This window comes from Bos indicus, chromosome 6 (assembly GCF_029378745.1).
Source record: "Bos indicus isolate NIAB-ARS_2022 breed Sahiwal x Tharparkar chromosome 6, NIAB-ARS_B.indTharparkar_mat_pri_1.0, whole genome shotgun sequence".
Classification (NCBI taxonomy): Eukaryota; Metazoa; Chordata; class Mammalia; order Artiodactyla; family Bovidae; genus Bos; species Bos indicus.
Genome location: NC_091765.1, coordinates 30,063,005 through 30,089,759, shown reverse-complemented (window position 1 = coordinate 30,089,759; position 26,755 = coordinate 30,063,005). Strand labels below are relative to the sequence as shown.

General features: G+C 39.1%; 1 protein-coding gene across 2 annotated transcripts in view; it reads right to left on the bottom strand.

Annotated features, from left to right (window-relative positions):
- The window catches only part of UNC5C (unc-5 netrin receptor C), a 426,767-nt gene that overhangs the window by 31,263 nt on the left and 368,749 nt on the right, over positions 1-26,755 (bottom strand). Inside the window, exons 8-13 of one of the 2 annotated variants that reach the window (XM_070790840.1) lie at positions 22,828-22,884; positions 20,646-20,837; positions 19,631-19,975; positions 16,767-16,854; positions 6,296-6,464; positions 2,027-2,260 (exon numbers count right to left, since the gene is read on the bottom strand). In XM_070790840.1, the coding sequence (XP_070646941.1) occupies positions 2,027-2,260; positions 6,296-6,464; positions 16,767-16,854; positions 19,631-19,975; positions 20,646-20,837; positions 22,828-22,884 (1,085 nt within the window). The remainder of the gene's footprint in view (positions 1-2,026; positions 2,261-6,295; positions 6,465-16,766; positions 16,855-19,630; positions 19,976-20,645; positions 20,838-22,827; positions 22,885-26,755) is intronic. The other variant, XM_070790841.1, reaches the window with a different exon arrangement.

The following is a 26,755-nucleotide window of genomic DNA, read 5'->3' as shown; positions in this document are numbered from 1 at the left end:
CTCCAATGATTCTTCATTAACTAAAGAAACGGAATCTCCACGCCTCTCTCTGATCCTCAAGGTCCCTCCGAACAAGACACCTATCTATCAATCTAGGCTTTCTGGAAATGAGATGCTGTATGGAGTCTGTATTTACTGTTCCCTCTGTTTCTTCATAAGAATATTCTGCTTTATTGACTATGCCAAAGCCTTTGACTGTGTGGATCACAATAAACTCTGGAAAATTCTGAAAGAGATGGGAATACCAGACCACCTGACCTGCCTCTTGAGAAACCTATATGTAGGTCAGGAAGCAACAGTTAGAACTGGACATGCAACAACAGACTGGTTCCAAATAGGAAAAGGAGTATGTCAAGGCTGTATATTGTCACCCTGCTCATTTAACTTATATGCAGAGTACATCATGAGAAACGCTGGACTGGAAGAAGCACAAGCTGGAATCAAGATTGCCAGGAGAAATATCAATAACCTCAGACATGCAGATGACACCACCCTACAGCAGAAAGTGAAGAGGAACTAAAAAGCCTCTTGATGAAAGTGAAAGAGGAGAATGAAAGAGTTGGCTTAAAGCTCAACATTCAGAAAACGAAGATCATGGCATCTGGTCCCATCACTTCATGGGAAATAGATGGGGAAACACTGGAAACAGTGTCAGACTTTCTTTTTTTGGGCTCCCAAATCACTGCAGATGGTGACTGCAGCCATGAAATTAAAAGACGTTTACTCCTTGGAAGGAAAGTTATGACCAACCCAGATAGCGTATTCAAAATCAGAGACATTACTTTGCCAACAAAGATCTGTCTAGTCAAGGCTATGGTTTTTCCAGTAGTCATGTATGGATATGAGAGTTGGACTATGAAGAAAGCTGAGCACCGAAGAATTGATGCTTTTGAACTGTGGTGTTGGAGAAGACTCTTGAGAGTCCCTTGGACTGCAAGGAGATCCAACCAGTCCATTCTGAAGGAGATCAGCCCTGGGATTTCTTTGGAAGGAACTATGCTAAAGCTGAAACTCTAGTACTTTGGCCACCTCATGTGAAGAGGTGACTCATTGGAAAAGACTCTGATGCTGGGAGGGATTGGGGGTAGGAGGAGAAGCGGACGACAGAGGATGAGATGGATGGATGGCATCACCGACTCAATGGACATGAGTTTGGGTGAACTCCAGGAGTTGGTGATGGATAGGGAGGCCTGGTGTGCTGCAATTCATGGGGTCGCAAAGAGTTGGACAGGACGGAGCAATTGAACTGAACTGTTTCTTCATGCTGTTCCCTTCACCCAGAATCTCGTGTTTCTTCCCCATTATTGATGGTCAAATCCTAGCTTCCTTTAGGGCCAATCTCAAATGTTAGCTCCTTTTCAGATTTCCTCAAAATAATATGATGGCTCCTTCTCCTGAATTCCCATAAAACTTTGCATTCACCTATGGCATGTATCACACTCTGACTTGCCTCCAAGTCCTTGGCATACTTTTTTTCTGTCTCCTTCTAGATCATAATGTCTTTGGAGGCACTCACTATATGCTTTAAAGCTTCAAATGGGAGAAAATGAATGGCAGTAATAGCACCAGGAATTAAGCCCATTTATTCTATAAAGCAGAAGCCTGTTGTCAAATGCTAACCGTCTTCCACACAGTCCTCATAAAAAGGATGGGAAAGCACATAATGAAGTAGCACACAAGAGGAACATAGAGTGTGAGCAATTATGCCAGCTCCTTTTGTAGGAAGAACACAGCTGAGATAAACATAGAAGCAGGTTATTTACCATCCACGCGTCTCACTGCCAAAATCTGCCACTTCTAAATTTTTCATTAAAAGAAATCAAGGAAGGTAAACAAAAGTAGCCCTTGGGAGGCATCAACAGAATGGAAACGGCATATTTACCAGCAGGGCCTCAGATGAAACGTCTAATTTGTTCTTGTAACTGCATCTTTGGGGGCCAAACACTTGTGTTCATGCACTTGGTGCACGTACACACACACCCCATCTCTAGGTGCGAAGTGCGCGGACCAAGCTGGAGCCACCTACCTTCAGGGCATCCTGAGTGTCATCTAGGCAGTACACTCGGAGGCTGTACTCCAGTGAGGAGCAGCAGAGTGGCCCGAAGATGGCCAGCTTCAGGCGCTTTGCGGCTGCTTTGGTGGTGGACTGCCCGACCAGGGCGTAGGTGCCGAGGTTCTCAGAGAGGAGGTGGCAGGCCTCTGCGTCCAGCTGGATGTAGCACGGGGTGGTGAAGTTCTCCTCGCCAACCACCACCACGTCCTGCGGGACAAGAAGGAGGGGCAGTGGCTGAGCCTCTGATGGCCATGATGGTGGCCAGTGGAGGTGCAAAGAGCAGGACCTTTACCCCTGAGTTTTAATTATTCCTTTTCCTGCTCTTTTTTCTTTCCCTGACTTTATTATACTTTTATTTCCATTCTTCATCATTCTCTCCCTTACTTAGTTTGCCTGATAACATGCTTTATTTAGAAGACGTTCATTTAGCCTTTTTTGATCTTTCAAGAATCTACATTCTGGGGTCTACCTAAAATTCCAAAAGAAATTTATGTTATCCTTTGAACTTCAGTATATTTGAGTTGATTATCTGTTTCTGACCATTTGCTTTAATCTCTAAATTGCTAATTTAATCCAAAAGTACTCTTTTAGTTTGATGTGATTTCAGCATGGTAGTGTTTCCCCTAAAAATCTAGGGGTTTGAAAAGAATTTTTAAAAAATAATTAGGAAAATTAAAGAATTATGCAATACCATTCTACTGAGTTCTCCCAAACTCACCTATCAATTACTTTTCCAAAGTGATACACTGCTTTACCTCATAATCTGGGCTCGTGGACTTTGCTAAAAGCACAGTATGGCAAACTCTATGCATTTGGCACATGTTATTTTTCATGTAAGCCTTTAAGCAGTCTACTGTTTTAGATTTTTAATGTTTAGCAAGAAATAAAAACAAGCGGAACTGATAACTATATTAACCAGGTTTTGATTTAACCAAATGACTCCGGCCACAGAAATCATCTGAAAGACCAAGCACAGAATCCATAAAACAAGGGTCACAATTCCATGGCAGAGAGGTAACAGGACTGTGTGAAGCAGACAGGGCAGAAGACAATAGGGAATGGCAGAGACTGCGGTGAAGCAGAGCGCAAGCCAGTCTACAGAGCTCAGTGTCCACCTGCCTTTAGTCACCGCAGCCATGCAGGAATGGGCTCTCAGTACTTTAACTGTAAGCATTTTTGCTGTAGGCATTTTTGCCTGGTAATTAATGGTTAGTAAAGCCGTTTTGCCAAAAAAGGTGAAATAGTAAAAAATAAAAGACACATTAACAAAAATAATAAAACATTAAAACATGAATAACAAAAAGACTTTATTTTGAAATAAAAAATATTTTAAAACATTTGAAATGTGTGTGGATTCATGACAATACTGTACAAATAACCTGTTTTTATTTTGAGGGTTATACATATGCCCTTGTCTTCAATATCTTTCATTCCTAGTATTATACATATTTTTGGTTGTTCATGCATCTCCTTGCATTTCGCTTTTCTTTTGCAAAAATTTCTTCCTAATTAAGAGAAGTATGTTTCCAAATACCAGGATGCATATTTATAATTGAGCTTTATATTATGTTGTAAACGTCTCTACACCATTGCTTGTTCTTGGTTTATATTCTCACATGTGCCATGACAGATGCTCCAAAATTCTACGAGAAAAGTGGGCTCAACTCTGTGCCTTTTCAGCCCTTGGCCTCTTTCAGATTTATGGAATATAAAAATGTGAGTATGTGTCAGTGGAGAGATGAAACCAAGCTGTCAACTCTGGTTTGAGGTTGACCAAAGAGGTGACCAAACTGTCATACCGAACTGTCCACCGGTTATTTTATCTTTTACACCAAAATTGTCTTATGGTAAACTAGTTATGTGGCAAAAATGCTTGTGGAAGTAAAGATGTCTATGCCAAAGATGCTTACAGTAAAAGTACAGTAAAAGTACCAGGTACAGCAGGAGTTCAGGGTTAGGGAGGACGCAGCCTTTAATTTTTCAAGAGAAGTTGGAAGTTGAGATTTTGTTTTTTGAAATTGTCCAACTTTTAATTCATTCAAATTTAAAAGAGAATTTCATGTGGGAGAAATGAAATCATGTGAGGGCACAGCTCAGGCTCTGCATTAGGCTACTTAGTCTCTGCAGAGGCAGCAACCAGGTTACTTTGCTTCCTACCGTATCTATGTGGGCCTGGCTCATGGTGAGCAAATGGTTATTTATCAAAAACACGAACAAACGTTTCATCATAAATTGAGTCCCCAGGGCTTGTCACAGCTTTGAAAGTTGCCACCTCAGATGGCTATTTATTAGTTAGCCCTTGCAACATCATCTGAGCTACACCATGGCTTGTGTTTTAATAGCATTCATGAAATCATTTCTTCAGCTGAACCCATACCTAAAGATGAAGCTCTAACTGGACTAAAAAGGAGAGAAAGGTACTCAGCACCTCTAGGCTTATTTCAGCTCCAAAAGGACACCTGCAAAGAAGCTGCTTTCTCCAGCAGGGCAAGGACAAGCCTTGAGTGTCATTTCCTGATGGTGTGTTACAGAAAGCCTCCTAGAAGAAATGGCACAGGACGAAGATGCTCCCTGTTCCTGTCACAAATATAATTACAGTGTTTTCATAAGGATTTCCCTCTTTTACTCTTCATAACTCTTTCTTTTCTTTTCCTCTTACTATTGTTGTTATTGTTATTATTACTCAAATCCAGAAATACGGTATTATGGTAATAGGTGGAGAATCATGCCAACAAAGTAGGATCCCTTGAGATTAAGACTTTTATGTTTCTGAGATAAATCATTTAAACTTAAATAGAATTGAAGTTAGACCTGGTCAAGTCCAGTCTTAACATTAAGTATAGCCCTAGACTTTAATCCAGGTCCTCTTGCAAGAAGCGATGCTCACATGACCAAGATAAGAGTATGTCCATGGAGAAGACATTCCAGATAATCCCAGGGATACCCTGCTATGCTTCTATCTCTACTATTATTTTTTCCTAAAATATTAGGAGTTGAGTCTTAATGTAATTTTTTTTCTATAATTTTCTTTCCCAAAAGAAAAATACTGTAAGTAATCACAAAATACATACAACACGAGTCGTGTACTGTGCTTAGTTGCTCAGTCATGTCCGACTCTTTGCAACCTTATGGACTGTAGCCCGCCAGGCTCCTCTGTCCATGGGGATTCTCCCATGCCAAGAATACTGGAGTGGGTTGCCATGCCCTCCTCCAGAAGTTCTTCCCAACCTAGGGACTGAGCCAAGACCTTCCGCATTGCAGGTGGATTCTTTACCATCTGAGCCACCAGGGAAGCCCACATACAACATGCATACTGGATAATTCTCTTTTAAAGACTACACAAATCACTTTTTTTTTTTAGGTATTAGGTATAGAATCTTCATGGTAAATATAACAAATCCTTTTGCACTTAATTTCAGGTTTAACTGCAGGGTTCTGATGGAAAGAGCAGGATCTTTTTAAGGCACTGCCCTTAAGAAGTTCCAATGGCTGCAGCTACAGACAGCCAAGGTGCTATACACAGTCTTCATTGCATTGGAGCTTAGGATACACACTTCCTGCTTTCCCAGGTTAAATTCAGACCTATTTCCAGGACTTGTTGGCAAGTAAGTCCTAACATTTTCTGACCCAGGTGCAATGTTTCTCTACCTGAAAATTAAAACACACACACACACACACACACAGGCTTCCCTGGTGACTCAGATGGTAAAAAATCTGCCTGCAACGTGGCAGATCCAGGTTCAATCTGGTTGGGAAGATCTCCTGGAAAAGTGAATGGCTACCCACTCCAGTATTCTTGCCTGGACGAGTTGTCCATGGACAGAGGGGTCTGGTCAGCTACAGTCTCTGGGATCACAAACAGTGAGACACAACTGAGTGACTAACACTTTCATTTTCATATCTCTATATATACACACTACATATATATATATTTCCCTTCCCAAGATAGTATGTATATTCAAAAGGGATTTATGTAAGACTCTTAAGTGCACTTTCCCTATGAGTTAGCTAATGACTGGTCATCATTTTCTTTGTGCTTACCAGTCAGTAGATAAAGCACTCAGGAGCCAGTGTCTGACTGTCTGTCTCCCCATCTCCCCCTCCCTCTCTCTTTCCCTTTCTCTCTCTCATTTTGAGAATAAGCTAAAATTCCACCCATGTTTTGCTTTAAAACTAAAAGCCTTCCCATGATCGCCTGTGCTTATCCGCATGAACTGCACCTTTATCCCCACAGAGGCTCACCTCCCACTGTCCCTGCGCTGCCTGGTTCTTGAGCTGTATCTTCCAGTCCTCGGTGCTGGGATCTGCACAGTGATGCATAGTGAGGATGACGGGGCGGGTCAGCAGGGCTCCTGGAGGCCCACAGCTCACCACAGGGGTCAAGAGAGTCTGAGAGTCCTCCATGGGCGGCCTGGGAGGGGAGCAGAGATCGCATGGTGACAGTTCTCTAGTATTTAGGTACTATGTACTCACTGAGATTTCAGATCTACAGTTGCACAAATAGTTTCCTCTTGGAGGTTTTACTTTTGGAGGGTGGATGGTGGGTTGAGGCAGAATTAAGTATGAAGACATGCATTTCATACCAAGACTTTGATCTTGTAAGACTTGAGGTCTTTCTGATAATAGTGACTCTGTCTGCATCTCTTTGATCCTTTTCTTCAGACACAGGTCTGCCTTTGGTAATTTCCTCTAAATTCATGTACAGATACTTTCAGGGTGGAATGAGATGGAACAGAGTCCTTATGAAGTTACATAAGCATTTTCTTTCTGATAATACTTGCCAGTAGTTTCATAGAGTTTTAGATACTTTTGTGTTTTTATGACCTAACTTGAAAAACACTTCAAAAAAATCACTTTAGAATAAGGATACCCTAGAGCTAAACTTCTTCCAAATGACTTTCAGAAATAATTCAGGCTAGTATACCAGATTCATTTTTTCAAATATGACCAAGGAAGAACAGAGAACTGTATTTCTATAGCAATTTAAATGGATATTTCTCTACATGTATACTTCATACATGGTGGCTCAGTGGTACAGAATCCGCCTGCAATGCAGAAGACCAGGGTTCAATCCCTGGGTCAGGAAGATCCCCTGGAGAAGGAAATGGCAAGCCATTCCAGAATTCTTTCCTGGATAATCCCATGGCCAGAGAAGCCTGGCAGGCTACAGTCCATGGGATTGCAGAGAGAAGGACACAACTGAGCCACTGAACAACAATAATAATTCATACTCTGAGAATTTGGGTGGGAATGAACTTCAAAGATACAAATTCTTTAATTCTATGTTTCTTTTTTCTTTTTAAATTGCCTTATTATTTCCCTAATAAGAATGTAATTAACAGGTAATGAATAAATTAACTCAAGCTGTCAGTTGGTATGTGAGGACAGAGCTCCAAGGTGTTGGAGTGGATTGCCCAAGCCTCACAACCAACAAGGGCTCATGCTGGGACTAAAACCAATGCCTTTGCAAAAACGACACTCAAAACTGTGCTGTCAGAATAGCCTGACTTAAGAAATCCCGGGCTCACAGAATTTTAGAGCAGTAAGGACCCTCAAAGTCAACAAGCACAGAGCTTCTCCAACAACATGCTGACTTGGTTGGTAGTGAGGGGTCACCTCACCTATTCTCAACTCAAATTTACAAAAAATTCTTAGTTGGAGTGAATACAATGTGCCTTCCTGACACATCTCTCCACATATTCCTGACCTGCTTTCTCTCCACTTTGACATTAAAGAGCCTCTCAAACATTTAGAGATTTTTATCTCTAAAAACCTTCTTCCAGACCAAACTTCCTCAATTTTTGCAACTTCAGCTAGAAAAGCATGGTTTCCAGGTCTCTCTCCATAATTCCATCTTTCTGTTATGAGACATGTCTGTCAGCTTCATTGTCTTCACTAGAGTGAGGCATTGTGAAATGAATGGAAGACTGTCTCCCCTTGGTGTCCACGCAGGAGTGGTTCCAAGGACCCCCCTGCAGACACCAAAATCCCTGGATGTCCAAGTTCCTTATATAAAAGGGCACAGTATTATATTAAATGGCATATAACCATTACATAAAAATTATATAACTACTACAAAATTTCCTTAACCATTTATAACCAAAATTATATAACAATTACATAAAATGATACATAACCTATGCACACCCTCTCACATACTTTAAATCATCTCTAGATTATTTATCATACCTAATACAATGTAAGTGCTATGTAAATAGTTGCCAGTGTACTGAAAATTCAAGTTTTGCTTTTTGGAACTTCCTGGAAAAAATGCCTTTTTTTTTTTACAAATATTATTGATCCAAAGTTGGCTGAATCTGTAGATACAGAACTCATGGATAGAGGGCTGACTGTACTTAAATATACAGTATAGCAGACTACTGCTTTCTTTGTTTTGGGATGACAGTGGAGCCTGCTGGGCTCCACTCTATGGGGTCGCAAGAGTCAGACATGACTTGGAGACTAAAGTACCATCACCACGTAGTTATATCAATGCCTCACAAAATTGTTGCTTTAGATTATTCTCAATCAATTATTTATAAATATTATTTAGCAGACTTGAGTTAGATGGGAAGAGAGAGATAATATGGTTAAGCATGTCCTTTATAGAAGGAGGCAATGACGCCCTAAGAAGGTTAAGTAATTTGTTAAAGCTGACCACTCTGTGTACTCTTAACATGAAAGGCTCTTAGGCTGTCTGTGGTTATAGCAATGGCTTCTGAACCTATACAGAGAAATTTATATTTAGCCATCTAATTTTACTTTAATTGTTTTAGGAAATTTTTCAGGTCATCTATTTCTTAATGCTATGTTTTTCCTCCATATATTGGCTACCTCTTCTAGCCTTTTATCTTCCATAAATTTGATGTAACTGCCATTTACGTTCTCATTCCAGTCATTGATAACATTGTAATATAAGAACAGGGCAAAGACAGAGACATTTTCAAGGACACTACTTGAAACCTCTCTCTAGTCTGACATCAATACTTTGAGTTATTCAGTTTAGTCAAATATAAACCCATTAAAAATGTACACTGTCCAGTTCATATCTTCCTATTTCATTCACATGGATTATTACAAGGGTCATATCAAATTTCTTTACAAATTGCATCAGCCACTTGAACTGGATTTTCCTCTAGTCTTTATCTATGGTTAATATATTCAATACTATGTAACCTAGAAGTTAGCTTTTATCTGTGGCTCACCCTCACTTAACACTCAGTGAATGATAGCAGCCACTATTATTTCTTTTTCCTGCTGTTGGAAGACTACGCTCCCTGAATCGCTCATGTTTCTGCATGGTCCCAGTTGTCTTTTCAAGACAACTGTATAGCAATCACCTTTGACGATACAGTGCTTCCCTCTGGAGTAAATGGTAGACCTGTCCACTTCCCATTACAAAACACTCAGGCTCCCTAAGCACAACGGTTTATTCCTGGAGTGGAGCCACTGAATGTATAGACGTCGTCTGTCTTTACATCACCCTTTCAGAACTGAGGCTTGGGAAACTGGCACAAAAATGGTAACACTTTGGATAGTGGTGTTGCTGTGAGCACGTCGTCTGACTCAGGAGTCTTGTGTCTTTTATCAGCATCTACAAAACTGTGGCAGCCACCTTGATAGGTCACAAGTAAGGTCAAATTTTAGAAATTCCTAAGTTCTTAGTGATTATTATCATCAGGTCTAAGAACTCAGTTAAAACTTAACATATTTCCCTTTAATAAAACTTGGCTATCTGTGCTTCCGATTTTAAAATTTCACTAGAATCCCTCAACCTATAGCTTTCCTTTCCTCTTATTTAGGGGAAAAAAAAAAAAAAAGTTAAACGTTATCTCTCTTTTTAGCCTTTTAACATCATCTCCATTCTCACTGAATAACAATAAAGTTTGATTAAATCTAAAGTTATCAACCTGGAGATATACATGTATTTGGAATCACAAGGTAGGTGGCAGCTTGAGAACTCATTACTGTTCCCTTTAGTTTCATTTCCTCTGAACCCACTGTGCCCTCCTTTGTTCCAGTCTGAAATGCATTCTCTTAGGACGTGAGTGACGTCCTGCTCTCACTGTGCCATAGTTGATATTACACTTTTCTTCCTTAAGCAGTAACCACATTCTTATTTAATTCTACTTTTCTTACTGGGGGTGGGGGGAAGTCATGGCTGCATTTTCCTGAACACTATGCTTAACCTTTAGTTACAAGTATACCCTGAGAATGCACATTAAACTTTTAAGGAAGCAGACTAAAGTGAAATCCATTTCAAGTGGTCCTTGCAGTAGAGTTGGGGATTAGAAACAGCTGTTCTCTCAGTCTGCTGTGAGCAGCCGGTGCTTGAGGAGGAGGTGGAGGCGGAGGAGGAGGAGGGGTTCTTCTCATCACTGAGTTGGAACAGAAGGGAGACCACTGCCTGCTGGGCTGGGGCGCTGTCAGACCTGCACTCCCCTGGCATGCAATATTGATGGGCACCATTCTTGGAGGAGGGATAGCAAGCGAAGGAAAGGGCAGTAGGTGTCAAAAGAATTTATTAACCCAGTGAGATGCAAGAATGTAATGAATAGGGAAGTGGTGATGAGGAATTCATAACCGGGAGTGAAAAACAAAGAAGAAATAATGATAAGAATCTTTGGGGGTTTTCAAGATGAAAGAAACAGCACTGAAATTGGAAACACTTCCAAGTATACATGGAAGAAGCCACTTAGGAAAGGTTAAGATTTAACTGTGTGAAACCAAAGGTCACAGCATTTAAATCCACATTCCCTTTATTTACATAAAGGGAGGATATTAAACTACATAAAACAAAAATAGTAGAAAATAAATTTTTAAAATCTGTTTTATGTTTTTGCAGAGAAGGGCTTTACTATTATGTTTCATGTGTTATCTAAGATGTTTAAGCACACTTTCTGTAAATATTAATTGCAGATGATACGGAAATAAACGTAAAGCAAAAATTAGCTACAGAAATAGCAATTAAGTAGAAATCCAATAATTACCAATGATTAAATTTTAAAAACTTTTCAGAGTCCAACAAGGATCATTTATCATGATAAATGCTGGATGGATTCTGAGCACCCTAGGACAAAGCCCTCAGATGGGAATTTTAGTTTTCTGTCAGATTTTCTTATCCTTTGCTTGCTGTTATCAGTGAGGAGAACTTCTACACAGAAGAGCACAATTTACAAAACTCTTATAAAAGCTATTGCATTGGCTGCCCAAGGCACACTTGTAAGGTAGGCAGGATAAGTATTCATAGTACTTTTTTTTCTCCCAAAGAGGAAACTGATATCTAAAGAAATTAACACACTTGCCTAAAGCCACAAAGGTAGTCATAGGCAAAACTGGGATCTGAACACAGATCATTGGTTTTCTTTCCCATCAGTGGTGTATTTTGAGTTGCTTATCCAGATTTAGGACCTTGAGAAATTTCTATGAACTGTTTGCTAGAGTAAGCTGAAAATTGCTTCTTAAAAAAAACATCTTCCTCCCACCTATCTCTGTGTGGAGACGAGACGCCTTCTATTAACACACACATCTTTTGTCAGGTCCCTCTGGATGACAATTCCACTTTAGGCTCAGCTGCCTTTTAAAGCAATCGGTTTCATGTATAACTAACAACTTGAAATATTTGCACTTTAGGTATCTGACAAGGAATATCTAACTCACTTGCTATCAAAAGGTCAATTGAGCAAAAGAAAATATTTATGGAAGCCACTCTGAAGGGCGTGCCCCCATTTCCCTAGATAGGCCAAAATCTGTCCCTGGATTAAGCCTGAACAGCTAACTGTTGTGCCCTAGATTGAACTGCTGAATCCTTGAGGAATTATTTTATTGAATTTATAATTGGGTTTTATACTATCTACTCGCATTGAGGGATACCAACAGAAGTAGCCCTGTGAAGCTCATCGCTATTTTCATATTTTAAAAATGTTGCTTGCTGTATGAAAAAAAAAAAATGTTTTCTTTATGAGGAACCAAAGGAGAAGTAACTGAGCTTCTTCCAGGCATCTTTTTCCCTTCTGGACATATGGATCTTATAACTTACCATGTTTCCCTCTTGAAAGCTTTGAAACAATAAGTTCATGACCTATTAACAAGAAATATGCTGGGAATTACATCAAATATTTTATATTCTAACTGCCTACCTGACTTTAATCTTTTCTAATCTTATTTTTTCCTTTTGTTTTTTTCATCCACTTATTTAAAAAAAAAAATTACCTCCTATTGAAAGATTGTTTGCATAAATCACCTTGAATCATTTCTTTAGAAGTAGAACTTCAATAAATAAAAACTGTGAAGAACAGTCAGAGAATAAGATTTAAATATACCTGGATTCTACTCCCTGCCCACGCTACCTTCAGTCTCTTTATAGCTGTTCCTTCAAACTAGAAATTTAGGACTCTACCTAAAAGAGAATATCACTGAGTTTCACTGAGAAATAATAACGTCAACTACTATTTTACAAAGTTCCAAACACCACATTAAAATAAATGAAAATGGTCTGCAATATGATTACAAACATAATACGTTTTGGCCCACTATCCTAACGTATTACTTTATTATTTATATTCAGTAAATATAATGATAGTTTTAATTGCCTCATCACTAACATGCTAAACTTCTAACTGGGATTTTGTCCTTAAAAAAAAAAAATCCTAAATGCCACCAATGTCCTACAGTTGACAGATCTGACAAATCCAATACCTTCTTGAATTATCATTCTCTTTCTTTGCACTTCAATTTTAGTAATACTTCTGTCAATCACTTCATTTTGAAACTCTTTTTACCTTTGATTTTTTCTTGTTATAATTACAATCATTCATTCTTTCATTAAAAATATTCACTGATGAACAAGTATACATTAAGCTTCTTGCTAGATGCCAACTCTTGCTTATGTGCCTTATCCTTATCCTGCCTTATCTATTTAGTTTTGCTCCTTCTACCCAAACCTTAAATAAGAATATTTCCAGGATTTCCCTGGTAGTCCAGAGTTAAGAATGCACATTGCAATGAAGGGGACTCTGGTTGGGGAACTAAGATCCCACAGGCCTCGGAGCCACAACTACCGAGCCCTAGCACTCTGAAGTCTGCACCACAACCAGAGTCTGTAGGCTACAGTGAAGGATCCTGCTTGCCACCAACTAAGACCTGACATAGCCAAATAAATAAATATTAAAATGAATACTTCCCAAAGTTCTTTCCGCAGTCCTCTTTTTTCTGCCTCTGCACTTTTCCCCTGAAGAATCCACTCACTGGTGACTGTCCATGTGCATCTCCAGCAAGAGTTGCAAGTCCCCTCTTACACAGACCACATGCAGAGAAATCAGAATTTGTCTTTTCTCTCCTTGAACCAGTGGCTGCTTCCGATCACCTCTTGTTGCTCTCACAATTTTCTCAGTGCCCAGGGCTTGAACCCTAAATATATTCTTTGTATTCTGCAACTTTTGCCACACTTTTAACCAGCTGTGAAACTTGTCCTGAAATACACTTTTCTTTCCACTCTCCAGACTCAGGCCTGGCTGCTTCCCTAGCCCCTCCCCCACATACTTTGATCTCTGCCGTGGGTCAACCAGGGCCCCGGCCTTTGGAGTAGTCTTTCTGTTTCCCTTCCTAGTTCATCCTGCACACGGTCACTGTCAATCTTTAAAAACACTGCTATTCACGTAGCACTTGGCTGCTTAAGGATCTTCCATGGTTCCCCACCATTTACCCAAAAAATGTCTATTTACCTTTATTCTTGGAATGTCTAAATTGATTTTTTTGGCCTTTTGAGAAAACTCCTAGACAAGTACACAATAGGAAGAAAGCGAAAATTAATGCTCATATCTTCAAATTGTGTTTTAATAAGAAATGACAAAAGGCAAAATTTCAGGCTGAGTCAGACTCATTTTTTAAACTGTTACTGGAAGCAAGGCAAAAAGATCCATGTTGGTGCCGTTAGCTGTGGGAAGTGTATCCACAGGGCAGGGCAGGACGAGGCTTCGCAATCTCTGCAGGGGTGTGTCCCGTAGAGCGCAGGCTTGCAGCTCAGATCCCTTTCGGTTGCAGAGAGCCTGTCCTGTGTCTGCAGCTCATTTAGGCTGCTCATCTGCCATCCCCTGCTTTTTCTTAGTGCATATTCCATAATGATAAGGCCCCCTCTTGTCACATTCACTTGCCACATGCAATTAAGTTCACACCTCCCTTTAGACAGTTCACATCACCAGATGACCCACTGGAAGGTATCCAGCTGGAAAAACACCCAGTTTTGGATTCAATAAAGGCAATCAAAGAGAGGGAAGATGGAGCAAAGTAATCAGAAATTTCCTACACATGTCTTGAAGTCACATTCATGTCTTCTCTTGTCTCACAGCATTTCCTCTGAAAGAAGTTCTAAGATCACATGAGCAATAGACAGACACTGTGCCCCAAAAGGCACTGTAACAAGAGGGCAGAGGCTCTGTTTGTGCACTGGATACTATGGAGTGGGGATGGCATGTCAGCAGAAGAGCTTCGTGAGGAGATGACCTGGGTGTGAATTCTGCTGACCCTCAGCTGTTAACTGTGAAACCCTGGCTATGAACCCTAGTCCTTTCATCTCTAAATGTGGAGCTCATCATAACTCACAGAATAGTGAGGAATAAACGAAGTGAGGAATAAATGAAATTACCAGTATGCTGACTCTACGGTAGCTATGTTTTGTATTCTTACTATACACTAAAACAACATACTCGTCATTGTGACTTCACAAGAAAATTGCATCTCTTTCACAACAAAAATGAGTGGAGAAGACTGTCTCATTTATTTGAGAGAGCTGTCTTGTGTTTGTTCCCTGCTGCATGGTCTCTGGTGTACATTTTCATTTGAGATCCTGAGGATCCTCTAGCTTCACTTTCATAAACAGAACTTCATTGAGGCACACCAAATTTAATAGAGCAATTCCCTCTGCACCTAACTTCAAGTGGTAGGCATAGTAAGAGGTGATTTATAGTTTCCTTTTCTTTAAAGTTAAAGGCAGAAGAGCCTAAAGCAGAATTGTCTAGCTTTGTCAATTTCCTGCTTTCTCCCTCCTTCATCCAGAGTGTACAATTATCCTGGTCAGGGTGCTAACTAAATTGCAGGAAGAAAAATCACACAAGGCACCTGAGTGCCCACGTCTTCCAGCTTCAGCACACCCTGCAGCAGCTTCTTAAGGTTTGATCTTCAGCCATAGATTATGGTGATAACATGGAAAATAGCAGACCACAAACACTTTCTCAGAATAAAGCACAAGCCAATACTCATCTCTGTTTAAACCAAACATCCATGTTGGCAAAAGGCCTTCAGGGATGGATATACTTAGTGTTAACCTTGATTCTAGACAGAAGAAAGAAGAAAACTAAAATATAAAGGGATCTCAGTTTGCTAATCTTCATTTCTCCTGCTGCAAAAGAAGGGCACTTGGAGGGACTGTGAATATTACTTTACATTGGGAATGGAAAAATGAATATTTGATGTGCACAAATACAAGACTTTTAGTGATTTTCTGTTGCTCAAATTGAAGGCACATGAATAATGACCATGGAATTTTATTATTTTCTTGGACAGGCTCATGTTTGTGTAGGTGAAAGTATATCACCTGAGGAAAACACTGTTCTGCGTCCTACAGGTTATAAATACCGAATCTTTACTCAAGAGCATAGTAACAGAGCTTTTTGGCTACTGAAGACAACGACTAAAGAGAGATGTTTTTCTGAGGATGACAGAGGGGAAGAGAAAAGATATAATATCTTATGATGACATGACTTAGCAACTGAACAACGACAACAAATGATAAGCTAGCTCTACATTTGGCATTCTCACTTTGCATCTAGAGCTCAGGGCAGTTGAGCCAACGCCTTTCCCCTTTGGAAAAACAGTGATAATTACATGTAAGGATTGTCATTTCAACAACATCTCTTATTTTAAGATCTCAGTGCACTTCAGAAGCATTCATCAGTCAGGCCTCTAGAGTGCTATTTAACACATGCATTTTATGTGAGAACGAATCAAGAATGACCAGATACAATTTGTTAGAGGCCCAACTGAAAACTGAATTTAGGACTTCGAAACTCTTGTTATTTTTACTCAAAATAACTTCATCTTTATGATTATGATATATTCAAAACACTCTTAGATTCAACCTAGTTTTAATCAACCCTAGATCCATTTAGCAAAGCCCAAGCATAGATTTTATAGGTGCTAAATATAAGAAGTGGGTCAATAACACTTAAAAACTACAAGACAGTCCCCCAAAGAATAATCTGCAGGTGAGAATAAAGAATCCAGGTGAGAATAAAGTGCTAGGCTGAGGTTGGGATGGCAAGTCAAGGATTAAGGGGTTGTTCAATTCTATGTGACCTCTGAACCTAAAATGGCTACAGGCTATATTCCTGAGCCAGGCCACATGAAGCCAATTTCTCTTTGTATCTTTTGCACAATTTACGGATCACTCTTCCAGCAATCTTTTCAGCTAATATGGCCACATGTCCACTTGGGGAAAACATCTCTGGCCTTCTGCCCATATTCAAGATCTGCAAAAGTGTCTGGAGCTCCAAAGATAAAGAGGGGTAAAAACTGACCTTTTATGGGTCTAGTTGAAAAGGAAATGCCAGAAGCAGGGCAATCAAGACAAATGTATGTTGAGTTTACTCTGTCTAATATACAATTCTCCCAAGTCAGACATTGATAAAGTCAAGTGCACCAGAAAAAGCATATTTACCTCATATTTTCTTTCCTGTGTACAGTCACATACATTTCGTAGACTCTCCCTTGGGGAATGGCCCCAGCGGGAATCAGCAAACTTACTCCTGAATAGCAAAAGAGAAAAGCAGTCACATAAGACCTATGAATCAAAAGGAAACTTCACAGAATGCCTTTGAAGCAAGTGGAGAGGAATGAGGAGATTTTGTGGCCACATCGCCATAAGCCTGCTGCTTTCTCTCTAAAGACATGTAAATATTCATAGCCACCCGGCTTTCCTCCGTTATTGGCCTTATTTGTTACCACAGCTCCCTCTGAACTGTTATGGAATCACTTAAAGGAATGATGTCATTTTTTTAAAAAACTCTTGCTTTATTTAAGGACTAGACAGATGGTTCCACTGGTGTTTTCCTTGTAAAATGAGGGGAAAACCAACAACTGCTCTTAAAATTTCAAACAGCTGTAATGATGCATCGTTTCTAATTTAAAAAAAAAAAAATCCCCACAAGACTCAAAGTCAGGGAAATGCTAACCTCAACAATATCAAAAAACATTTATTTCTGAAGTATCTGGTTAGCATCAGTGTTTTTCTGCAACAAATAATTGGTGAAGAACTTCTTTCATCATAGGTAACTCTAGAAAGTGAACAGCAACCGAGCAATTGCTAGTTTTAGTCACAGCAGGCCAAGTAGGTTTTTACTTAGTTGTTAATTGGTGCATTTTGTAGGACTGTTGGGTTGAGCTCTGTTCTAAGTCAACTGTGCTGACAGTAATGGTTTGTAACTTTAGTTTGCAGCAAAATTACCTGAAGGTTTTGCTAGTGCACATTATGGGATCCTACCCTCAGAGTTTCTGATTCAGAAGGTCTGTGGAAACTGCAGTTCTAACAAGTCTCAAGGTGACGCCAATGCTGGCGATCAGTGGACCACACCGTAGGAACCATGGGCTTGTACCCGTGTAGCATTATCACAGATAGTAATTCAAAGTGGGCAGCAACCTGAAGATACTTGCCTCCACAATTCTATTCTAATAAATGCAACGGATCTCAACTCTATAAAACATTTTATGGAACCTGACTGTGAGTAGAGTTTTTCATGGGTTGTGAATGCCAAGAAGTAAAAGATAGTGTTCTTGTCTTTGAGTAGCTTATTTAATTAGCAAGGAAATGGAATATGCCATATGAACACAGGACCATAAGGAAATTGCTTGACTACATTGGAAGGTCTCAAGAGTAAAGGACAGAGTTAAAGAGGAATAGTTAGTCAAAGCCCTTTGTATAGCTGGTTGCAACTGTTGAGGCGTAATGTGCGCCTTGTCGTGCTGCAGGAAGTAGAATGTCATGCTCACATCAGACATCAGGATGGTTTGCTGAGGCACACAATGAAAGGAGGAAGACCACACATGAGGCACTCAAGCCTCGGTATTTTTATTTTTTCCAATGGGAACAATCAAATGTACCTTTATGTTTGTTAAGGAGATGAGACAGAATTATGGATGCAAAGTAACAAGAATAAGGCCTGAGACATATTAGATTACTGTAAATAAAATAATGCATGTACATCACCATTGCCCAGTACATATTTAAACATGCTGGCTCTCTCCTTTCTACTTAAGAAGCCTTTAAAATAATTCATATGTGAAAAAGTGACAAGTGTAGAAATGGAAAGGAGAGGTATAATCCACTGGCTGCCATGAAAAAAAAAACTGTCTTGGAAATAATACAATGTTTAAACAAGGAAAAAACAGTAGAGTATATTCTGATCTATTCATTTGCAGACTATTACAATATATTTAAAATCATGATTTTAAAAAGCATGCAATTGCATGGAATGAGAAAGATTGGAATAAAAGCACTTTATGTAATGTGTGATCTCAGCTCTGTGAAATGTATTTTAGAAAAGGAAAAATGATATTCCATTAAATATTTCAATTTATTAAAGTACACTTTTAAAAGGCATGGGGTGAAAAATTGCTGAGGTGTTGAAATGGGGGACTGAATGAGAGGAAGAATCAAAGACAAGTTCAATCGGTTCTCTATATTACTTGGCTCTATGGCTGTTTACACACTACATTCGCTTCTTATGCTATGTATAGATCTTAGTTCAAACTGGTTTTTTCTGTGTTCACAGACTACTCTATCTGGCCCAAAAGAGTGCCTGGACATGCACAGGGGGTCCATTAACCCTCTCATAACTGATGGCTCCATAGTGATGAATAAACACCAAACTTTAAGCAAACATTATGAGTCACTAACTTTGGTTCACTATTTAAGAGCTTTATGGAGCTTACTCTCTACATGCAGATAACTAAATGAACTGAAAACTGAATACTACTAAAAGGCACTACTTTAATCCTACCTTAAAGAGACACATGATGAAGCTATGTGGAGTGCATACCTTAGAAATACCTTGACCCTGAAGACTGTGTAAAAAAGAATTAATGAAGAGTTGATGTCTAATATCATGTCCTCTGATCATCTAATTTCGTATTCTGAAGTACTGCTTCCTGTAGGAAATTGGAACTGAACCAACTGATACGTTTTCTAATTAATTTGTCCTTTTAAAGTGTGATGACAACAGTGAAGGCTTTTGGCTTAATGCTGCCTCTGAAGGGCTATTAAAAAGAAGGTCAATGGCAGTCGTAAGTTATGCCTCGGCAGAAAGTTGTAAGTGCAATATTTCTAGAGGAAGTGTTTTCAGAGTTGGCTAGAGGAAGATAAACAGTTTTGCTGATCTTGACTGAAGTACTATTTGTTTTACATTGAAAGTAACAATAGATTTGGATTAGATAGGATACATTTAACTTTTCAGGCCTAATGAAAACAAATAATAAAGATAGGTTTCCCAGATCTACCTCTGCAACATAAACACCTTGAGGAATTACCTGAGTTGGGGATAATGAGGTGACCCCCAAGGGAGTTGAAGGTGCCAAACGCAGTGCAGGAGGGGTCTGTCTGCCGTGCTAGACTCTGATTCTTCAGGTTGAGGGCCTCATTCTCCAACAAGGATTGGGTCATCTGAGGGGACAGTTTTGATGCAAACTCAGAGAGATCATCTTGGGGCGTGACAGCACCTGAGGTATTGTACACTTTGATCTTCAGGTTAGGCAGTGGATCCAGAATTGGAGAGTTGGTCATTGGGATTTTGTCTGAGACATCATGCAAGGCATAAACAGGTCCCCTGTACATGGCCGCGGCTGATGTGAGGTCTGGGGGTACTGCCAGGAGATCTGAGTCAGAAAGAGAAAGGACGCCCATTTGCATTCTTCATTCAGACAACTTATATTAGACTCTCCCTGACACTTTCTGAGCCAATAGCAAAGCAATTCAACAAATATTAGAGATGGACAGACACTAGGGTTCTACTGAAAATGGCAATTAGATAGCTGGAATCTGTTTAATTATTGGCTACAAATAAATAGACAAGTTCATTCTATATTTTGCCTTGAAGATTACTCATTGTTTCTATGGTACTTAGCTAACTCAACAGACTGAATCTGCAGACACTTGTGATCCTCACTACGTGACTAGGTAGTAGTCATCTATACGGGATTTGGGTTCATCTGTAGACCACTATATTCAGACCAATACAAGATGCCTTGTTAACAGGAGAAGAAAAAGGGAATGTAAGAAATCTATCAACCAATCTTTGTACTCTTCTCAAATAAAACTTTAAAAGTATGACAGAGAAACCTGTTAAAAAGGGGAAAAAAAGAGATCTGTGTACCTTGTCAACTCTAATGAGTTATATGAAGAAATTAACATAATCAACAAAACAAATGAAAATCTTTGTCTTCATGGAGCTTATATTTTAGCTAATGTAGTTTTATTGATTTTGAAGACATATAGGGAGGCTGCTTACATGCTTAAATCCACATATGAAATGCAATGTCAACTGACCTTGTCTTGCTGCCTTGATGTTCACAGGCTGAAAGCCTCCATTGAGTGCAGAAGAGTCAATAATATCAGACTCAAAGTCACGATGATTCTTCCTATACACAAAGAGGGCCACAACTACAGAAATGGCCAGGCAGACTATCACAGCTATCACAATGCCGACATACAGAGCAACATCATCTGAATCAGGAGCAGCTAAAGGGGAGAAGGAAACATGGAATTCGGTGGTTAGAGAAACTTCTCACAGTACATGTATGTATTGCTATAATTTTTTTCAGACAGTTATTGCCTTTTTTATAGGTTAATTTCAAATCTATTTCAAAAGCTATTTAAAACAACTGTGGCCTTTCAATGGAAAATTATCTTGCATTTTTTTCTTTTCTCACTCTGCATCATTCACTCACTATCTTAAATTGGGCAACATAACACACCATTTACTACAAGGCATAAAAGGAAACTGGAGCTAAAACCATCCCAACCCATAGGAAAAAGAAAAAAAAAAAAAACTTTATTACTAATTTCAGGTGGAGAAGTTTGGAAGGCAGCTTTGAATTCACTGATAGTTCTTTAAAAACAAACATAAACACTCTGTTAGAAACATCTGGCATTTACTGAATCTGTATATTTATTGCACCAGAATATTTTTCTAAGTATCATTCCCAGTCACAAAATTACTTTCCACAGCACTCTTCTCACTTCGCCCTAAATCAGTGAAGGGGTGGGTGGGAACGATGGAAGGCAAGGCAAGGCAAACACTGGGAGGAGACATGCTGGGTTTGCAAGGTATACTTTCAGAAGACCCAGGTCTGGGGAGCAGAGGCTAATGCTGATAACTCCAGGCTTTTGCTACAGATTCAGTATTACCTCGGAGAACACTGAGCTTCTCACGGGTTCTTGTCAGAGATTTACATGTGAGCCACTCATTACTGGAATAAAATATAGCTCTATGCTGTACTGAGTAAGATAACGGCCTGGTTCAGTGATCAGAAAGGTCAGACTACCCCCAAAAGGCAATTAGGCTTTCGATTAACACGGTGTGAGGTCAGCTGGGAGGTCTGTCTCTGGGTAGAGCAAGAAAAAAATTCCTATAAATGTTGTATGTTGCCTTAGTGGCACAGAACACGCTCTGATCCAATGGCAAATGGTGATAAAAGTTGATAATTCAACCAACAAAAGTAAAGCTTTCCTGAATCCTTTAGACATCTTTAAGTCTCTATTATTTTTAGTTTTCTGTGACTCACAAAAATGACCAGCAAGATTAACCAGAACTGTGTGCTCACTGTGAAAGGTGATTAAACTGGTGCTTCAGATGGTCAAGAAAAGCCTTTTTATGTTGAACTTTATACAAGGGCATTTTTATTTTGCAGGAAGAGAATTTTCAGGTTTGCAGGTCTCTTGGCCTCCTAAAGTCAAGGAACTACTCCTCTCTCCTAAGACTCACAGTCACATGGTTTACATGGTGAAATGACTTGTCTTATGCCATGTATCTGTAACACATTGACAGTAAAATAGCATTCCCTATGGGAAATCACTCCATTTCTTTCAGGATTTTGTTTAAATGTACTATATGTGAAAGAATTTGTATTCTTTTTAAATAATTGTCTTTACCAAAGTTTCTAGATTCTCTGCTCAAGCATCAATCAAGTTGATGCTGGCAGATCTTTTCAGGAAACCAGTGATGTACCAAACCCTCAGGCACTGTGAGCACTGCTTTCAGAGTACTGATTTCATTTCGCTGCTGGGTTCCATGTGAGGCCCTACCGCAGTGCTCTGAACTCTGGTCAGAATACTGTATCTAAAACCTTAATGTTTTGCTTTACCAGGCTGTAATTACTTATTCAACATGCATGATCTCTAACTCAATGGATCTGCATTTTTTCAACTCTTTACTTTCTAGCATTTGAAACCTGCCCTTTATTTAGATCCACATATTTCATGATATGTTTTGCCAGCTACTGGGACTTAAGCTTTGAATGTTAGACTGATAGATTTTAAAGCTGGCAGAGACTTGAAATGACCCTTTCTTCTTTTCAGCAGTGAAAATCTAATTTGTTTTTCATGTTGGAATATATTAGGCGCCGCTTTCCTGTGTGCACATCTGTGATCCAAGGGAAGGTAAACTTGAACTGGGGGCAATAACGTTAAATGATTATTCAGCAACATAAAAACCAAACATCAAACTTACAAGAAAATCCATATTCATTCTGGGTTCTCTGCTCAGTTGAAATAGGATAAATGAAACCTTGAAAAAGAAACAAAAAATGAAACAAAAATGGGAACAAAATCAAATTAATGAGGGAAACAAAATGAGAAGCATGAAAAATGGCTTAAATAAAATAAAAGAAGAAACCTGGGTCCTTTAAAATTCTGGTTCAGTACAGAATTATGATTTTGCATCTCCTGTCTGCTCTGGAGCCTCACTAAGAATTAATAAGGAGGCAGATTGAATTTCAGAGCAAAAACTGGTCTCGACTCACTAACTTTGGAGTGCTTCAAGTCTTTCTTTTATTGAGCATAAACTCTAATGGATCTAATTTATTTCAGACATCAAGGGTCATTAGCATAAGGAAAATCTTTTTTCCTTATCCCTGCCATATGCCTTAATTCCCAGGACATACTCAGTAAGGCTCTAAACAGTTTTTTTTTTTTTTTTCCTTTTATTTAATCATAACAGCTTGCTTTCAGTCTAATAGAACTAAAGAAGGCCTGTCGTCATTGGTCAAAGGTTAAATACCCATTTACTGAGCTGAGCAGACCAACTCTCCTCCTTCCATCTCAAGTCTACTTTTTGGACTTCCAGTTGTTGGCCCTCCATCTAATAGGAATCCAATAGGTTTTGCCCAGGGGCTGAGCAGTTTGTCAATGCAATGGAAACTGGATGCTTTTTATTTGAAATCATTAAAAAATCAATAGAGCCTAGAGATTATAAGGGTGTTTATTTTAGGGCTTCAGAGGAATAGTGTAAATTGGGAAAAATAAAAACCTCATCCTAATAGTGAATGCAGAGATAAACAATAGCAGTTTTCCTTTTTTTTCTTTTTAGTGTAATCCAAGGTAGGAAACTGATGATGATGATGATTGATGATGATAATAAATAATAGCAATAATGTGAAGTAGAAGACTGTGGGGAAATATTTCTTAAATGGGGAACATGAAACTTTTTGAAATGAAAATCTATGGAAAAGTTTAAAGTGTCACATAACTAGCACCCACAGATTCCTAATATTTAATATTCTGCAACATGAATTAACCAAATAATACAGCATCATTTGAATTAATCAAATAAGGATGAATAAGAACCATGTAAATTAAGTGTTCCTAGTAATACTCAAGGGCAAAAAAATATAGAGAAACTGCAAGAATTACAATTAATTGGTTCAAAATTAAAGGTCTGTCTGTAATACTTTAACACTGAAGGTAACTTTAAATTGTGCCTCATGTAGACCTTCTGTAGTTTGCAGAACACACAGTTCTTATAAGCTATTTACTTATTTGGGGAACTAATTCGGGAGAAACATGCAGTGCTACCTTAATGAAAGAGAGCTTTGCTGTAGCACAGACAGGTTTGCTCTGAATTAATTTTTAATGCTTTATTTTAGAGCAATGATTGCAACCTCCTACTCAGTTTTATAAATATTATATTCCCTATTCCAGTTGTTGGAGTCCATGTATTAGGTTTGATTTTCATCTTTAAACACTCTGTCTGGTAATAACCTTTTTCCATTTGTATTCTGTGAACTCAATAAAAGGACATCTGGGACATATATGAGCACAGGAAAAAAGGTTATTTTTGAAACCCAAAGACTTAAGACAATATGATTCCACAGCTAGTACAGGAGACCAGATAAGTGATACCACTGTTGTAGGAGATGATTTTAAGCTGGGTGATGTCAAGAGGTTTTTTTTTGTTTTTTGCAGATGTGAGGGCCAGGAAAGAAGTATAAAATAGGATATTTGGGGATAGTTTGATGTTTACCCTGAAATTTTTGATAAGAATAGTGTGAGCCTACTGGAATAAGCAGAAGAGCTGTATCTTATAAAAAGGAGAAGCCTATCTCTGGAAAGAGAGAACGCAGTCTGAAAGTTCACCCTGTGAAGCAGCCCTAGGTTTTCCTTGGCTTTTACCTACTTCCCCTTGGCTTTTACCAAGAACCCCTGTTGTTGACAGGTAGATCAAGGAATAACAACAAGAAAATTGATAATTTCATTTTAGTTTCTACTTTCCCATGTTTAATTAGATCTGGCCACTCAATATATACTTTTGTGCCTTGTGGCAATTTACCTCAGACTTACATTTCCAGGCACAGAACTGGAGTCCATGAATTCATTCAGTCACCTAACAAATACTCTTGACCCTATTATATGCTGGGTTCTATTCTAGGCATTGAGGGACAGTGACAGACAAGATGAGAAAAGTCCATGTGATTGGAGATAAAAGAATGACTAATTGAGGGAATCAGGGAAGAATTTCTACTGTAAGAAAATTTACACTGAAGCTTGAACAACGAGAAAGAATTGGCCAGGTAAAGATCTGTGGAGAACATGGTCCATAAAGAGGGACAGCACATACAAAAATCCTGATATATAAAGGAAATGGTTAGATGTCAGTGAGTGGAAAAAGGGCGGAGGGAGCCTCAGAGGGAAGAGCAGCAGCCAGATGTTATAGGCCTGATGGTCCACGATGAGGTGCTTCGATTTGATTCTAAATGAAATGCAAATCCTGTCATCAAACCTAATCTTGAAAAGATCACTTTGGTTTCTCTATAGATAACGGAGAGCAAAGGGAGAGAAGTGACAGGACTTTATGGATGGTTGCTATAAAATATGGCCTGGAAGATGTCTATCCATAGGTATATTGATATATTTAATGATGTGCTTGCATTTGAGGTTGTTCTAAGATAAAATAAAAAATATTAAAGTCTCAGTATTAGCTATTCCTCATAGTCGATATAGACCAATCTAGCCAAACTGCTATTTTCCTACATGGGAAATTTAAAAACAGCCAAGTAGTAAGTGTAATCATTAATGGTTCAACACCTCAACTTACTGTTACAGAAATACTGATAAAGAATATTGAAAGGCAACTCTGTAAAACTTTTTCCATCCTTTTCAAAACACTTCTGCAACTCCACAAGTAAAACATCACTTAGGAAGCTGGGTATCAGAAAAGAAGGGGATTACTGTTCTATCCCCTAAACGAAAGGAACACCGAATCACTTTCTAGAGTTTGTTTTTATACTTCTCCATCTGATCCGTCTCTCATGGAACAACAGGGAATATTTTCTTCAGCTAATGAGGTGATCCTGCTGAGAGCAGTCCTAGCAATAATGAAAAATCGCATCTCTGGTAGAACACAGTACAAAATAATTGTTTTCAGTGTCACTATCAACAGCTTGGTTCATAAGTTTAGGGATTTCAGTTAACTTTCTTCCTACTTGAAAGACAGGTCAGCTGAAAAAGCACCTCGGCTGTTGGCCAAAGCAGTGAAACTGAGTTTTTTAGTCTCGTGGACTTCAGCTGGAATCCTGGTCCTGTCAATTTCTTAACTATGAGAGCTTGGTCAAACCCCCTCATTCCTCTAAGCCTCAGCTTCCTAATCTGTGTAAGGGACTATGAATATGCATTTCCATGTAGTTGTGGAAAGGATAAATGAGATTTATAAAGTGTTCATGCATTGTGCAAGTGCATGAAGTGGCTTCAGTCATGTCTGACTCTTTGTGACCCTATGGCCTGTAGCCTGCCAGGCTCCTCTATCCATGGGAGTCTCCAAACATGAATACTGGAGTGGGTTGCCATGCCCTTCCCCAGGGGATCTTCCCAATCCAGGCTTTAGTAGCAAGTTTCAGAAACAAATTCCCAAGACCAGAGAGCAACTTAATGCTAAAATGATTTCTCAACCAGTGGTAGTTCTACTTGTCAAGAGGGTGTCTGGAAGCAGGGTACAGGAGGTGTTTTTTGCTTGTCTTAATGATTAGGCGGTTGTTTGTTGGCATTTAGTGAGTGAGGGCCAAGGGCACTGAATGTCCTGCAATGGGAGGAACAGTCAAGTCATAGAAGAACTAACTGGAACAAAATGAACCTCCATTGACAACACCTTTCAAAACCACCTCCCA